The sequence below is a fragment of the Dermochelys coriacea genome, chromosome 24 (assembly GCF_009764565.3).
Source record: "Dermochelys coriacea isolate rDerCor1 chromosome 24, rDerCor1.pri.v4, whole genome shotgun sequence".
NCBI lineage: Eukaryota > Metazoa > Chordata > Testudines > Dermochelyidae > Dermochelys > Dermochelys coriacea.
The window spans coordinates 14,102,052-14,116,121 of NC_050091.1; the positions used below are offsets into that span (position 1 = coordinate 14,102,052).

The window sequence follows — 14,070 nt, forward strand, 5'->3', positions numbered from 1 at the left end:
GCTGCTCAGCCTGGGTGTGGGGCTGGCTGGTAAGAGACTCCTGCCCCAGCGTCCCCCCGGGCCCCTTCAAAATCTGCAGGGTAAATGCCAAAGGGCATCAGACCCCAAAGGCAGGGACGGAAAGGGAGACCCTAGCTGGGCAGGGACTGGGACATGGGGCCTTTCCCCTCTAGGGGGCGCTGGTTCTGATCCAGCCCCTAGGGCGGGGGAATGGGACATGGGCCTTTCCCCTATAGAAGGCGCTGGTTCTGATCCAGCCCTAGGGCGGGGGACTGGGACATGGGCCTTTCCCCTCTAGGGGGCGCTGGTTCTGATCCAGCCCCTAGGGCGGGGGACTGAGACATGGGCCTTTCCCCTATAGGGGGCGCTGGTTCTGATCTGGCGCTAGGGTGGGGGACTGGGACATGGGCCTTTCCCCTCTAGGGGGCGCTGGTTCTGATCCAGCCCCTAGGGCGGGGGACTGGGACATGGGCCTTTCCCCTCTAGGGGGCGCTGGTTCTGATCCAGCCCCTAGGGCGGGGGACTGAGACATGGGGCCTTCCCCCTCTAGGGGGCGCTGGTTCTGATCTGGCGCTAGGGTGGGGGACTGGGACATGGGCCTTTCCCCTCTAGGGGGCGCTGGTTCTGATCCAGCCCCTAGGGCGGGGGACTGGGACATGGGCCTTTCCCCTATAGGGGACACTGGTTCTGATCTGGCGCTAGGGTGGGGGACTGGGACATGGGCCTTTCCCCTCTAGGGGGCGCTCGTTCTGATCCAGCCCCTAGGGCAGGGGACTGGGACATGGGCCTTTCCCCTCTAGGGGGCGCTGGTTCTGATCCAGCCCCTAGGGCAGGGGACTGGGACATGGGCCTTTCCCCTCTAGGGGGCGCTGGTTCTGATCCAGCCCCTAGGGCGAGGGACTGGGACATGGGCCTTTCCCCTATAGGGGGTGCTGGTTCTGATCCAGCCCCTAGGGCAGGGGACTGGGACATGGGCCTTTCCCCTCTAGGGGGCGCTGGTTCTGATCCAGCCCCTAGGGCGAGGGACTGGGACATGGGCCTTTCCCCTATAGGGGGCGCTGGTTCTGATCCAGCCCCTAGGGCGGGGGACTGGGACATGGGCCTTTCCCCTCTAGGGGGCGCTGGTTCTGATCCAGCCCCTAGGGCGAGGGACTGGGACATGGGCCTTTCCCCTATAGGGGGCGCTGGTTCTGATCCAGCCCCTAGGGCGGGGGACTGGGACATGGGCCTTTCCCCTATAGGGGGCGCTGGTTCTGATCCAGCCCCTAGGGCGGGGGACTGGGACATGGGCCTTTCCCCTCTAGGGGGCTCCATCACTGTCTCTCTCACACACCCAAAGCAAGGCTCCCTGCGGTGGGTGTCTGGGGCGACTGAGGCAAGAGCCCCTCCCTGGGCGGGTTAGATGCTGGGGGCCAGAGACAGAGATGGGAGGATCAGCTGCAGACCTGCTGGACTCCTAGCCGCGCTCATGCCCCCTTTCTTCGTGGTCCTTCCTTCTAGCCTGTCAAAGGTCTGGCCTAGGGCGACGCCGCCCGCTCCAGGGGAGTGAGGCCCTGTCACAGAAGGAACCGGTCCGTTATGTGCTGGGACTCACCACCTTCCATGGGCTCCCCATCGCCAGGAATTGCACCGGCAACTTGGATTCCGGGGGGCTCGGGCAATAGAAGGAACTGGAGATTTGGAGAGGGCGGAAAGGACTTGTCTGGGTCATGCAGATGGGGAGAGAACCCAGGAGTCCTGGCTCCCCTCCCCCTTTCTAACCACCAGACCCCACTTCCCTTCCAGAGTTGAGAGAGAACCCAGGAGTCCGGGCTCCCAACCCTCCCCCGGCCCTATCCACTAGACCCCACTCCCCTCCCAGAGCTGAGAGAGCATCCAGGAGTCCTGGCTCCCAGCCCCTCCGCTCCCACTCTAGCCACAAGACCTTCACACCTCTCCTGGAGCCTGAGAGAGAACCCAGTAGTCCTGGCTTCCAGCCCCCCGGTGACTCACAGGGAGTTAAGGGTGAGAGGATGAGGGGGAACGACTGGAGGGTGGCAGGCGGGGTCGGGGGGGGGTGATGACTCAGGCAGAGTGGATGAGGGTGCCCCCTAGAGGTCCAGTTCCTCCCACCCTCCCACCCACTGCCCCGGCTCTGGCATGCCATGTGCCCAGGCTACGCTGCGCCCATCTCTGATCAGTGTCCGCGCTGCACATGGCCCATTCCTGGCAGGCTTCGCATTCTCAGGGCAACCAGGGCTCCTCCTTCCGCACTGCGGCAAGCCAGCTGTCCCTCGCCTGCGTGCTGCTTAGCATCCCACCGCCTGACAGCCCCGGGAGCCCCACTGCACACTGCTTCCCTGGCATGGTCTGCAGGAATCAGGACATGAACCCTGGCGTCCTGGCCGAATGCCATCTCACAACCCCCTGCAGAATTGTGTGTGGCTGCTCCCCAGCTGCCCCACCCCAGAGGTGGCTGCATCTCAGCGCCAGGCACACCATCTCTCTGTTGTGTTGGCTGTTAAACATATAAGGGGATAATAGCCTACTACTCCTGCAGCCCTCCATAGTGGGATAACAGCCTACTACTGCAGCCTTCCTACAGAGGCTCACACAGCAGAGCGCTGTGGGGCTTGTACTGATTTCTAAACTGGCAATGTTCTGCCCCATTTTGCACCAGTGGAGATAGCTGCGGCTGTTAATAAAGCCCTTATCAGATGAAATAAGCCGAACAGAGCCCTGATCCCCTTGTGCCATCCTGGCAGTCGGGTTTCAGTGCTGCGCTCTTATCTAAACCCTCGAGGTTGCCTAGTTCTCCAGATAAATTAATCTCCAAACAGCCCTTAGCACGGAAATCTGACGTTGTGCCACTTCCTCTCAGCTGGAACGAGACATAAATTCAAATACTGGGCCAGATACTCAGCTAGTGACAAATCAGTGTAGGTGTCGCTGATTGGCACCAGAGATCTGGCCCCATTGATCCCAATGGAGCTCCGACCGATTGATCCCAGCTGGAATCTGACCCCACTGACTTCAATGGAGCTATAGCCCTGTGACGAAGTTGCGGATTTTTGTCGTGTTTTACATGAATAGCGTGTGCGTGCCTCAGTTTCCCTGTGTGCTGCATGTTTAATAAGGCGGTGGGAGACGGTTTGTTGTTGCAGAGAACCAGGTGTGACCTCGCCTAGCAGCCAGTCCCCTGGAAAACGGCCTGGAGATGGGGAACCCTAACAACTGATGACCTGGTGACTAAGAGGCCAACCCCAGCTTGGCCGTCAGCCGGCTCTGGCCAGTGGGAGGACAAAGGGCTGAGGAGAGAGGACCCCGGTGACCCAGCCAGAGGGGAACAAAGGACAGAAGAGAGAGGGCCCCAGCGACCTGTTTACCTGGACAGAAGATAAAGGGCAGGGAGGAGCTGTTGGGGCAGGTGATATCTGATGCCCAGCCGGAAAGTGCAGGGTCTTGGGACTGGAGGGAGAGAGCAGGCAGAGCACCCCTGCTGCGCTGAGGGAGGCCAGGCCTGAGGCCCTGAGAGTTTCCTGTGCTGGGTTCAGACACTCACTAACCCCTCCTGTGTTACGCTGGCTGAGAGTCGCTCTGGTCTAGAGAACAGGGGGCATTATTCCCTCTGGGAGTGGAGGCCCCGGGGGTCCAGAGTAAGTGGACTCCCTGCGGGGGCCCACGGAGAGGGACAGGCGTGCTAAGGCTCAGAGAGGTGCGGTTCCAGGAGGCAGAGGGGCTTAACTGCTGAGAGAGAGCGGACCCCCAAGAAGGGCTGTTGCACTGAAGGGGGTTCCCCCCAGGGACTGTACGGGGCCAAGAGTGGGCATGACCTGTGAGTTCGTAATAGGCCCATTGACCCCAGCTGGGGGTCTGGCCCTCAAGCTATAGCATCTTTCTGCCTCAAGGAGTCGAGTCCACTTTACAAATTGTTGTGCATAGAAATGACGTGTTCTAGTGATTAGTGGAGAGGGGGCTGGGAGCCAGGACTCCTGGGTTCTATTCCTGTGTCAATGTGGGTAACTCCTGTACATGCTCTGTGCCTCAGTTTCCCCTCTGTATACTAACAAGACTTCCCATATATTGCAGAACTGCCAGTCGGCGCTTGTTTCAAAGCCCTTTCACACTCAGTATGGAGGGCTTGTTTCAAAGCCCTTTTGCACTCAGGGTGGAGGGTTTATTCCTGTCTCCCAGCCAGGTACATAGAGTGCTTTGCAAACATTAGCTAATTAAATGTTATTTTTGTTCGGGGGCTGGATAAATATAATTCTATATGTTATACAAGCAGGAGACAAATGAGGCATAGATATGGGATAAGATGCAGGCGACCAGAGGGAGAGCTAGGAAGAGAACCCAGGTGTCCTGACTTCCAGCCCCCCTTCTAACCACTAGACTCTGCACCCGTCCCAGAGCTGGGATAGAACCCAGGAGTCCTGATTCCCAGCCCCTCCTCATGCTAACCAGTCCTGTTTGTAGGTTACATTCACACACTCCATTATCTCCTCGATAACCAGACCATGTCACATTCTCCAGGATAGAAACCAGTGGCCCGATTGACTCCAAGCCTCTTGCTTCAATGCCCTGCGTCAGCCGCTTTAATTAGCTTCTCTTTGCCGTGATTACAGAGCCTAATGAGGCGCCTTTGGCTGGACCCACAGGCACAGGCGGGGACAAATCTGGGGGGTAGCAGCAAAATGGATGATCAAAGTTTGAGATGAGGTCACCAGCGGGATGCATTCCCATAAGAGGCCACCAGGGGGTGTTGCAGTACCCAGCGACTCCACCAGAGGGAGGCATTGCAGTCTCATGCTGCACAAACCCATGCCATGCACTGCCAGCAGGACGTCTCCCACCATTGCGATCCATGAGAGCTAGTGCTCTCTGTCGCCCCCTCTTGCTGTGGAGGTGCACTGCGAGCGGGCCTCATCTCCCCGGCCCAGAAAACAGCCTACAACTGCCGCCCGCCCACCGCATTGCTGCTTTGTGGCAGGAGGCATAGGTGTGTGTTTTGGTACCAAGGTGGAGGGTTTGAGTCCCAACAGAGGATCTGTGAGAGGAGGGCCGTGTTGCTAATAATCCCAACAGGAAGGCACCTGGTTTGTCCCAGGATGATGATGTCCCAGTAGCCGGTTCTTGGTCCCTAAATCCCACAATGCTTTACAGGTCAGTGTCATTATCCTCACTGTCCATTGAGGGAAACTGAGGCACAGAGTGGGGAAGTCACGAAGCAGGCCAACAGACCTGGGCTCTGTCTGCTCAGCCTTGCAGGGCAGGGATTCCTTCTATACGGTGAATGGCAGAGGCCTCTAATGGAGAACGGAAGGGGGTATGGGGCCTTGACATGGCTCAGCGGTGGGTTCCAGTCCTGACCTGATCATGTCATGAGGTTGGTGCTTTCCAGCTTGGTCCTGGCCCCAAAGAGGGGATCCCGGGCAGCGGGGGGCAGGGAGAGCGGCTCTGGGAAGATGTGGATCTGGGAATAGGACCCAGCAGTCGTGACTCCCAGCCCCATGCTCCAACCCCACTGGACCCCAGCACCAGGGATAGAACCCAGGAGTCCTGCCTTCCTAACCCACTGGACTGCCCCACAGTCAAGTCAGTCTATGAGGGCTGGGGATGGGTGACTGCTGGGATCACAGCTTGGAGCAGCAAACCTGGCCGCCCCCAAGGCCTCTGCATTGCTCCTGGGGCTGCCCCGGCGTCAGCTTCTCTGTTTGTCGGTAGAAGACCTTCCTGGCCAAGGGGGGCAGGGAGCAGACCCCCCAGAGCCGGGCCAGGAACCTGCAGCAGGAGTGTTGGACTGCGGAGGAGGAGAAGTAGAAGATGACAGGATCCAGGCTGGCGTTGAAGGTGCTCAGGAGCAGGGCCTTGTCCCTCCAGGCCGGGCTGACCCGCTGGACGAAGCCCACCACGTGGGAGACGTTGTAGGGCGTGAAGCAGACGATGAAGACAGCGAGGGTGGCGGCTACCAAGCCCACAGCCCGCTGCTTCTTCCCCCGGCGGAGGTGTGGTGAGGAGACCACTACCCACATGAAGCCGCAGTAGCAGAAGGAGGTGAGCAAGGAGGGCACCAGGAAGAGGACAATGCCCAGCTCCAGGCGCATGGGGAGCAGCACCTGCAGCTGGCTGGGGGTGAAGTCATCGTAGCAGAGGTCCCTGGAGGAGGAGAAGGCGCTGGTGCCGTTGGCCGGCCCGCTGCCTGGCTGCAGCTCGGTCACGTAGACGATGCTGCAGTGGGCCAACGAGCACATCCACAGGCCCAGGCTGGCCAGAGTGGCATAGGCGGGGCGGCGCCGCAGCTTGTAGCGGATGGGGTAGGCCGTGGCCAGGTAGCGCTCTACGCTGACGGCCGTCAGGAAGAGGGTGCTGGAGTAGATGGTGCTGAAGTAGAAGAGGCCGCTGAGGGGACAGAGGAAGGCGGGCAGCGGCCAGCGCCCGGCCCCGGCCTCGGCCACCTTGAAGGGCAGGAAGGCCAGGAAGCAGAGGTCGGAGAGGGTGAGGTTGAGCAGGAGGATGCAGTTGGGGGTGGCCTTGCGCCGCAGCTTGCGGATGAGGGCGTGCAGGGCGAGCAAGTTGGTGGGGAAGCCGGTCAGGATGGTCAGCAGGTAGATGGAGAGGTACAGGGCGCGCTCCTCGGGCTGTGGGGCCATGCTGGGGGCATTTCACCTGGGGAGAGACAGGGGCAGGATGGGACGTGGGGCCTTTCCCCTCTAGGGGGCGCCGGCTCAACGGGGGCAGGGAACGGGACATGGGGCCTTTTCCAACTAGGGGGCACCAGCTCCCATCTAGCCTGTGGGAGACTGGCTGGCTCGGGGGCGGGAGAGGCAGGGAATGGGACATGGGGCCTATCCCCTCTAGGAAGCGCTGGCTCCAACCCAGCCCCAGGACGGGGACTGGCTGGCTCAGGGGCTGAGATCTGAGTAGCCAGCGGAGTATTTTGCTTGGCTACCAAGCCTGCTTTAATTCAGGCCTTAGTGGCCGAGGCTTGGCAGCCGCTCGCACCCCTCGCTCCTTCCCTCCCCACCCCACCAGAGCACAGCCGGGGCATGACAACCTGCAGGAGCGGGGGCCACACTGAGATCCCGAACACCCTGGGGGAACCCAACAACCCTAGCCAAGATGTGTCTGCCCCTGCTCTGCCCAGCCCCATCACTCTCTCTTGGCCATGGGGGGGAGCTCGTTCCCCCTCCCCGCCCCCATCGGCATGCACCCCCCTCCATGCACTTCCATGGCCTCCACTCCAGACAGGCGGCATCACCCAGGCAGCCCCTCCTCACCAGGAACGCACAGAAAGGGTCGTGTGTTGCCAGCGATGCAGATGTGTGTGTACACACAAGCAGTGTATCCAGCAGGGGGCAGGGCTAACACACAGAGCAGGGCCCAGCCCCTCCAGCAGGGGGCAGCACACAAACACACCCAGAGAGCAGGGACCAGCAGACACACACAACCAGGACACCCCAAATAGCTCCCCTGACCCCCCTGCCAATGTAGCCCCAAGGAGGGAGTGGGGGGGGGGGGCGGAGACTGTACCCAGTGCCCCAGGATGTGAAGCGTCACTAGATCAGCTGCAAGGAGCCCAGCGTTTATCAGCACCCCAGATCTTGATGATGACATGGCTCTGCCGTTCAACCACACACATCCGCCCCACGCTGCCCTAGATACTGTTTAGTGTCTACAGCCGCTGAGCGAATCCTCCATCACTGTCTAAGCAACACTCAGACTTAGGACAACAACCGGACCAGGGCACGTCTCACCCGGCCCTGAGACACGGCCACATGTGGGGGGCGGAGGGGCAAGCTGGGGAACTGCCACATGGCAACACTGCACAGGGACGGCTCGCCTGGTGCTGGGGAACTGGATCAGAGCTGATTCCTGGGTTTTGTCTCCGGGAGTGGGGTCTAGTACGTTAGAGCGGGGGGGGGAGGGGCCGGGAGCCAGGACTCCTGGGTTCTATTCCCAGCTCTGGGAGGGGAGGGGGGTCTAGTGGTTAGAGCAGGGGAAGGATGGAAGCCAAGACTCCTAGGTTCTATTCCCAGCTCTGGGAGGGAAGTGGAGTCAAGTAGGTAAGAGCAGGGAGGGGGCTGGGAGTCAGGACTCCTGGGTTTTGTCTCTCACGGACAGCCCCAGCAGGCCGCTGTCTGCATTGATACATCAGGAGCTCGAGTGTCTCATTGCAGGTTAAGGGAACAAATTATCTCCCAAGAGACGGACAGTGGGTCAGTTACAAGGTGTCTCTTCCCCACATAATCATGGCCTAACTCAATCCATGGGTTTGGCTCATCTTTCCGGGAGAGGGCCTGAGTCACTCCCACAGCTGCAGTTCCCATGACTGGCCTGGGGGCTCAATTCCCACCCCATGGTCGCTCTCCCGCTAGATTAACTACACTAGCTCTCTCCTCGCAGTCAGGGCTGGCCCCATTGTGGGGCAAGGGGGCGCTATGCTGCAGGGTGGGGTGGGGGCTCCCTGGGGAGTAGGGCCAGGCACTCTCCCCTGGCAGTCCGGGCTGGCCTTGGTCCCCCAGAGTGGTGCTAGGGGGCGCTGTGAGGCAGAGCAGCCCAGGGTCATGTGTGTACATTGCTTATCCGTGTTCTGAAGCCAGCGCATTTGCATGCCCCTGATCGGCTTGGCCATCTCGCCTCTCCCTTATCTGTCAGACAGTCGGGGTGAGAACGTGGGAACCACCGCAATGCAAGATCCCCCCAACCCTGCCTGCAAACTGCAGGCCGACAACCCCACACTTTCCCACGGCCCTTCCTCCGCAAGGAGACCACGCGACAGCTGAACGGAGCACTGCCCAATGGAAAGCCCCCCGCCTCCCTCCCGAAGGGCTGGGGGAGAGGACATGGGGCCCCTGCAGGCGCCTCTCTAGCTAGGAGAATAAATAGGCTAACCTGGCCCTTGGGAGCCAGGACTCCTGGGTTCTATCCTGGTTCTGGGAGGGGAGTAAGGTCTAGTGGTTGCTTAAAGTGTTGGGGGGTAGGCAGGTGGACTCAGGACTCCTGGGTTCTGTTCCCAGCTCTGCCCTATACACCCTGTCTAACCTTGAGCAAGTCACTTTGTGCCTCAGTTTCCCCCAGTCTATAAAAGGGAGGCAGGCCAAGTACCAGGATCAGCTCGTAACTGCACCATTAAGGTTGAACAAAGCTCCTGTTTTAACAACTGGGCCTCTAGATCAACAGCACAGCCCATGTGAGCTAAGACAGTTGCTCTGTTACCTGGCAGATATAGTAGGCTAGTATCCCCTTACGTCTTCCAGCCCTAGAGGAGGTTGCACTGTAGATCCAGGAACTGGTGGCCCCAGCCCAGCTGCTAATGGCTGGCGCCTGCTTAGAGGATGACTTAGGGCATGTCTACACCCGGTGTGCAATCTCTGAGTCATAGCGCCTTGTCTAGCCATTAGGAAGGTGACAAGATGCTCGGCTCAGGATGGGAGGTACACGCCCAATCCCGGCAGGCCAGTGAGTGGCAGCATGCCAGGGGATCTGGGCATGGCCGAGGGTGTGTGGGGAGCCCAGGGCTGGGTTGCCAGGGAGCTGCGGGTTGGGATTGAGGGACACCGGCAGAACTGGGGTGCATGCAGAGCTGGCTAGTGAAACAGCAGCTGGACAGGCTGATGGATGGATCTAATGAGGGGAGATGAGCTGCCAGCATGGGAGGGCTTTTCTCATCATGCTGATCAGGGGAATCTAAGTAGGAAACCAAATTTCTCTTCCCTCAAGTGGGTGAGGGATGAAGCGCCAGGGGCTCTGACAGCTTGGGGGAGCTGCTGGTCAGCGGGGCAGGGCTTTCCAGCCGCTGGCATCTGGTATACACCATGCAGGGAAACTTCACTCCCCACCTTCCTGAAGCAGAGCTCCCAGCCCCCCTTGTTCTGACCCCCTAGACCCTACTCCCCTCCCGGAGCCAGGGAGAGAAGCCAGGAGTCCTGGCTCCCAGTCCCCAACCCTGCTCTAACCACTAGACTCCATTGGCTCTAATCTACCAGGAAGAAATACCAGCTCGTGCCTAGGCTCTGGGCCGCAGTCACACCAGCCAGACCCTCTGCTCAGCTCAGTACCTCAGAGCCTAAATGTACCCACTCTGCCCTTCCCTCCCTACATCTGGGCCTGGTCCAATGCCCCCTACCTGGTGAGGGGACCCTGGAAAATGGGGGTTACAGCCCCCCACAAACCACCAAGCCCAGATCTGTTCTGCCCCAGCCTGCCCTGCGGTGACGGGGGAAAGCTTTCGGGTACTAATGAGGCAGAAGCTGATCAGATTTGGTGACAAGACACTGAGATGTGCCCATCTCTGGGGTGGAGCAGCCAGGGAACAGCCACACAGCAACGCCGCATGGGTACTGCTCAATTGGATCAACATTGATACTTGGGTTCTGTGCCCAGCTCTGGGAGGGAAGTGGGGTCTAGTGGTTAGAACAGGGGGTACTGGGAGCCAGATTCCTGGGTTCCATTCCCAGCTCTTTTGCTTTATTGGACACAGCAGTAGTTGCCCAGTGTTCAAATAAAGCCACCAGTACAACTGGGAAACGGAGTTCTCTCTGCCAGTCCCAACCATTAGACCCCCCTGCATGCCCAGAGCTGGGGACAGAACCCTGGCGTCCTGGCTCCGCATTTCTCTCTCTGGCTTTGGGCTGGATCTTCATTGTACTCAGACATCTCTAACATCCAGGGGTGTTTGATCTCTCAGCCCTTTGTCCCTCCCCAGTCACCCGGTGACTCTGCCTGGCCTCAGGGCTAATGGTGCGGGGATGGCCAGTCTGCTGGTTGTGTGACGTGAAAGCCAAACAGCACTTCACAATTTCCAAGAATGGATCTAAAGGCTGCTAGGGGCCAATGTGCAGAAAAATAAGAAAATTACAATAAACATCCTTCCTGAAGATCTTTGGAGAGCTGGAGTCTGCGGCAGAAAAGCAGCCGGTGTTTACACAACATGCTAAAGGCTGAATGAAAGAAACAGATTTGCCACACAGCACATCATTAACCCATGGAACTCCCCACCACTGGGTGCTAGCAGGGTTAAGGATCCAGGCCCTGCTATGAGAGACAGTCCCTGGCCCGGGGGAGACCAGGGCCCCGCTATGCCAGGCACTGCCCAGACACACAGCCAGAGATAGTCCTTAGTGAAGCAAACTCCTGCCAGGGGTGTGAAGTGGAGAGTGTTGGCTTCTCTTAAAAGCAGGCAGGCATGCACACGCACACATCATGGTCACACCAAAGGATCGGTGCATGCACACGCAGACCCAGAGCAGGGCTCAGCTCCTCCAGCAGGGGGCAGCAGGGATCCCCCCAAGCAGCAATCTCAGGGGTCCCGCAATCACATACACGAGAGCACGGCATGCCCTGATCTGTTTCAGGGTCATTCTCCAGGAGGGCGGCCGACAGGCCCTTTGGCATCTGGAGCCCTCGGCCATGAGGGATGCTTGTCCCGGGGCCAGGAGCGCAGCCAGCTCATCACTAGAGCAAACCTGTCTCCCTGATGGAGCCAGGTCCGTGCATGGGACACCGGGAGATGGGGTCGCAGGCAGGCTCGTTGACACGCACCAGAGCAGGACTCGTGGCTTCGTCCTCTCCTGCTTCTGGCTTCTGTCATCCCGGCTCACGAGAGTGGGGGGAATCACACATCCCCCAGAGCTATAAGGATGGCCTGAAACCCCCTGCTCTGACCACTAGACCCCACTCCCCTCCTAGAGCCAGGGTTAGAACCCAGCAGTCCTGGCTCCCAGCCCCCTGCTCTAACCATTGGACCCCGCTGCGCTCCCCAGCCCAGGACCATGCTGACATGCATCTTTTGCCTACAGGGAGGTGTTTGTGTGACGCAGAGGGAAAAAATCAGTCCCATTAATGGTTCCTCAGCATGGGGCCCCGGGGTCGCTGGCATGGACAGCGGCAAACAGGTGCAGCCCGGCGTTGCTGGGAAGCCAGAAAGTTTTCTGCAGTAGGTAAACAGAGACTGTTCCAGCCCTGGCGAGCTGGGACAGGGGACAGGCCACCTTCCACCTCTAGGGGGCATTGGATCCCATCTGGCCCCAGAGTGGGGCACCGGCTGGCTCTGGGGACAGGGCGTGGGATATGGGACCTTTCCCCTCTAGACCACATTCCCAATACAGAGCTGGGAATGGAAACCTAAAGAAAGATTGATTCAAAACATCCACCTTCCTGGGTTGGATCCCCAATTCTGGGAGGAGAGTGGGGTCTAGTGGTTAGAGCGGGGGGGGGGGGGCTGGGAGTCAGGACTCCTGGGTTCTCTTCTGGAAACCATCATCTGGACAATGAGTTGCTTTACACAGAGAACCATGGAGCTGGTATAAGACTGGAACATCTGCCTGTCTGTCGATCCATGTACACCTATCTGTCCATCCTTCATTGTGTTCCTCTATCCCTTTCTATACACTGCCTTTCCTCTCTTTGCCCTGTGCTATTTGCTCACAGGCCTCAGACTGGGATGGGGCACCAATTGAACTCACCGGGGTGCTGGGTCAAGTCAGATCTCAGCCAATGATTAGATAGATAGACAGAAGGGGTGTCTGGGGATGGATGGATAGACAGAGGGGGTCTATGGAGATAGATGCAGTATATGGGGATGGATAGATAGATATATAGATAGATAGATAGATAGATAGAGGGGGTGGATGGGGATAGATAGATTATAGGGAGGGAGGGATAGATGGTGGGGAGGATGAAGGGATGGGGAGATGGAGGGGTGTAGAGGGTTGGATGGATAGGCAGACAGAGGGGGATGAAGGGATGGAGGCGTGGGGGGATGAAGGGATGGGGAGATGGAGGGGTGTGGAGGGAGGGGGGGATGGGGACTTAGCTGGGTGCAGGGGAGGGGGATGGAGGTGGAGGGTTGCATGGGGACCGAGGGCAGTGCAAGGCTGGATGGGGCTTGGGGCGGGGGGAGGATGGAGGGTGTAAAAGGAAGCAGAGAGGTAGATGGGAGTGGGGGTGCCGGGGGGAATAGATGAAGCAGTTGGCTGGGGGGGATGGTGGGGACTCTAGGGGATGAATGGATATGGGGGGGATGGATGGATATGGGGGGGGATGGACAGAGGAGTGACTAGGAGAATAGACCAAGGGAGGGATGGGAGCTATGGATGATGCGGGAGTGTGGGATGGATAGAAGGTGGGGATGGATGGAGGAAGGGTTGGGGCTATGGGGGTACATGGGGGCTGGTTGGGGGACTGTGGGGCTATGGGAGGCGGGATGGAGGAGGATGGAGGGATCTCACACACACACACACACATTCTACAAAGGATGGATTAATTGGGGGGTGGGACTGTGGAGTTGGATAGACGGGGGTGCATTGGGGCCAAGGGGTGTGGGATATGAGAGGATGGATGAAGGGAGAAGGGGTTGAGGTGCATGGAGGAAGATTTGAGGGATTAACGGTTGGGGTGCACGAAAGGATGGAGAGATGGTGGGGTGGGGGATGGATGGATCTGGGGTGCATGGGGGGAGGGACAGATGATGGGGGGATAGGGGCTATGGGGAGGGAGGGGGAGGGGGTATATGGGGGGCAGGGTCCATGGGAGTGGGGAATATGGGGTGGATGGGAGGCCGGGGGGCTATGGGGGAGCAGGGGGTGGGGGAGATGGGGGATGGATCTCAGGGGCACGCACAGATTTAAGGCCAGGGGGGCACACCCCACCCCTTCCCAACCCCCAAATCCCAACCCCCAGCCCCCAGCCCGGCACCTACCACGCTGGAAGGTGGCCGGACTCCTGGGTCCCTCGGCTGGAGCGCTGCTTCCTGAGTCCCGTCCCGTCTGCTCCGCTCCACCGGCTGCAGCCCCCGCACCCCTCCCGCACCAGCTGGCACCGCCCGAGGGCGGGGCCGGGAGCTGCGGGGCGGGGCGGGGCTAAAGTGGGCTCGAACTGGGGGCGGGTGCTGGACGGGGGCGGGGAAGATGCACCGGGATTTGGGTGGGTGGGGGTGGATTGGGAGCTCGCCCTGGGAGGCTGAACCCTCTTGTAGTAGAGCTGGGGGGGCACAGAGATGGCTGGATCCCGGCCACCTTCTAGCGCCCGGGGGGCTGGGAAAGGAGGGATCGTCCCCCCAGGGAGGGGGCAAGAGCCACAGTGCTCAGGCTG

At 59.8% G+C, this 14,070-nt stretch overlaps 1 protein-coding gene across 1 annotated transcript; it reads right to left on the bottom strand.

Moving 5' to 3' along the window:
- Positions 1-2,799: 2,799 nt before the first annotated feature.
- LOC119847831 (free fatty acid receptor 3-like) lies at positions 2,800-13,815 on the bottom strand. Its single transcript, XM_038382954.2, has 2 exons — positions 13,679-13,815; positions 2,800-6,645 (listed from the first exon to the last, which is right to left on the bottom strand). Exon 2 carries the CDS (start codon positions 6,627-6,629, stop codon positions 5,613-5,615), a length of 1,017 nt encoding a protein of 338 aa, XP_038238882.1. The 5' UTR covers positions 6,630-6,645; positions 13,679-13,815; the 3' UTR covers positions 2,800-5,612.
- Positions 13,816-14,070: the final 255 nt, after the last annotated feature.

Excerpts from the sequence above, each read along its gene's own strand:
- LOC119847831 (XM_038382954.2), bottom strand. The coding sequence starts at position 6,629 with ATGGCCCCACAGCCCGAGGAGCGCGCCCTGTACCTCTCCATCTACCTG.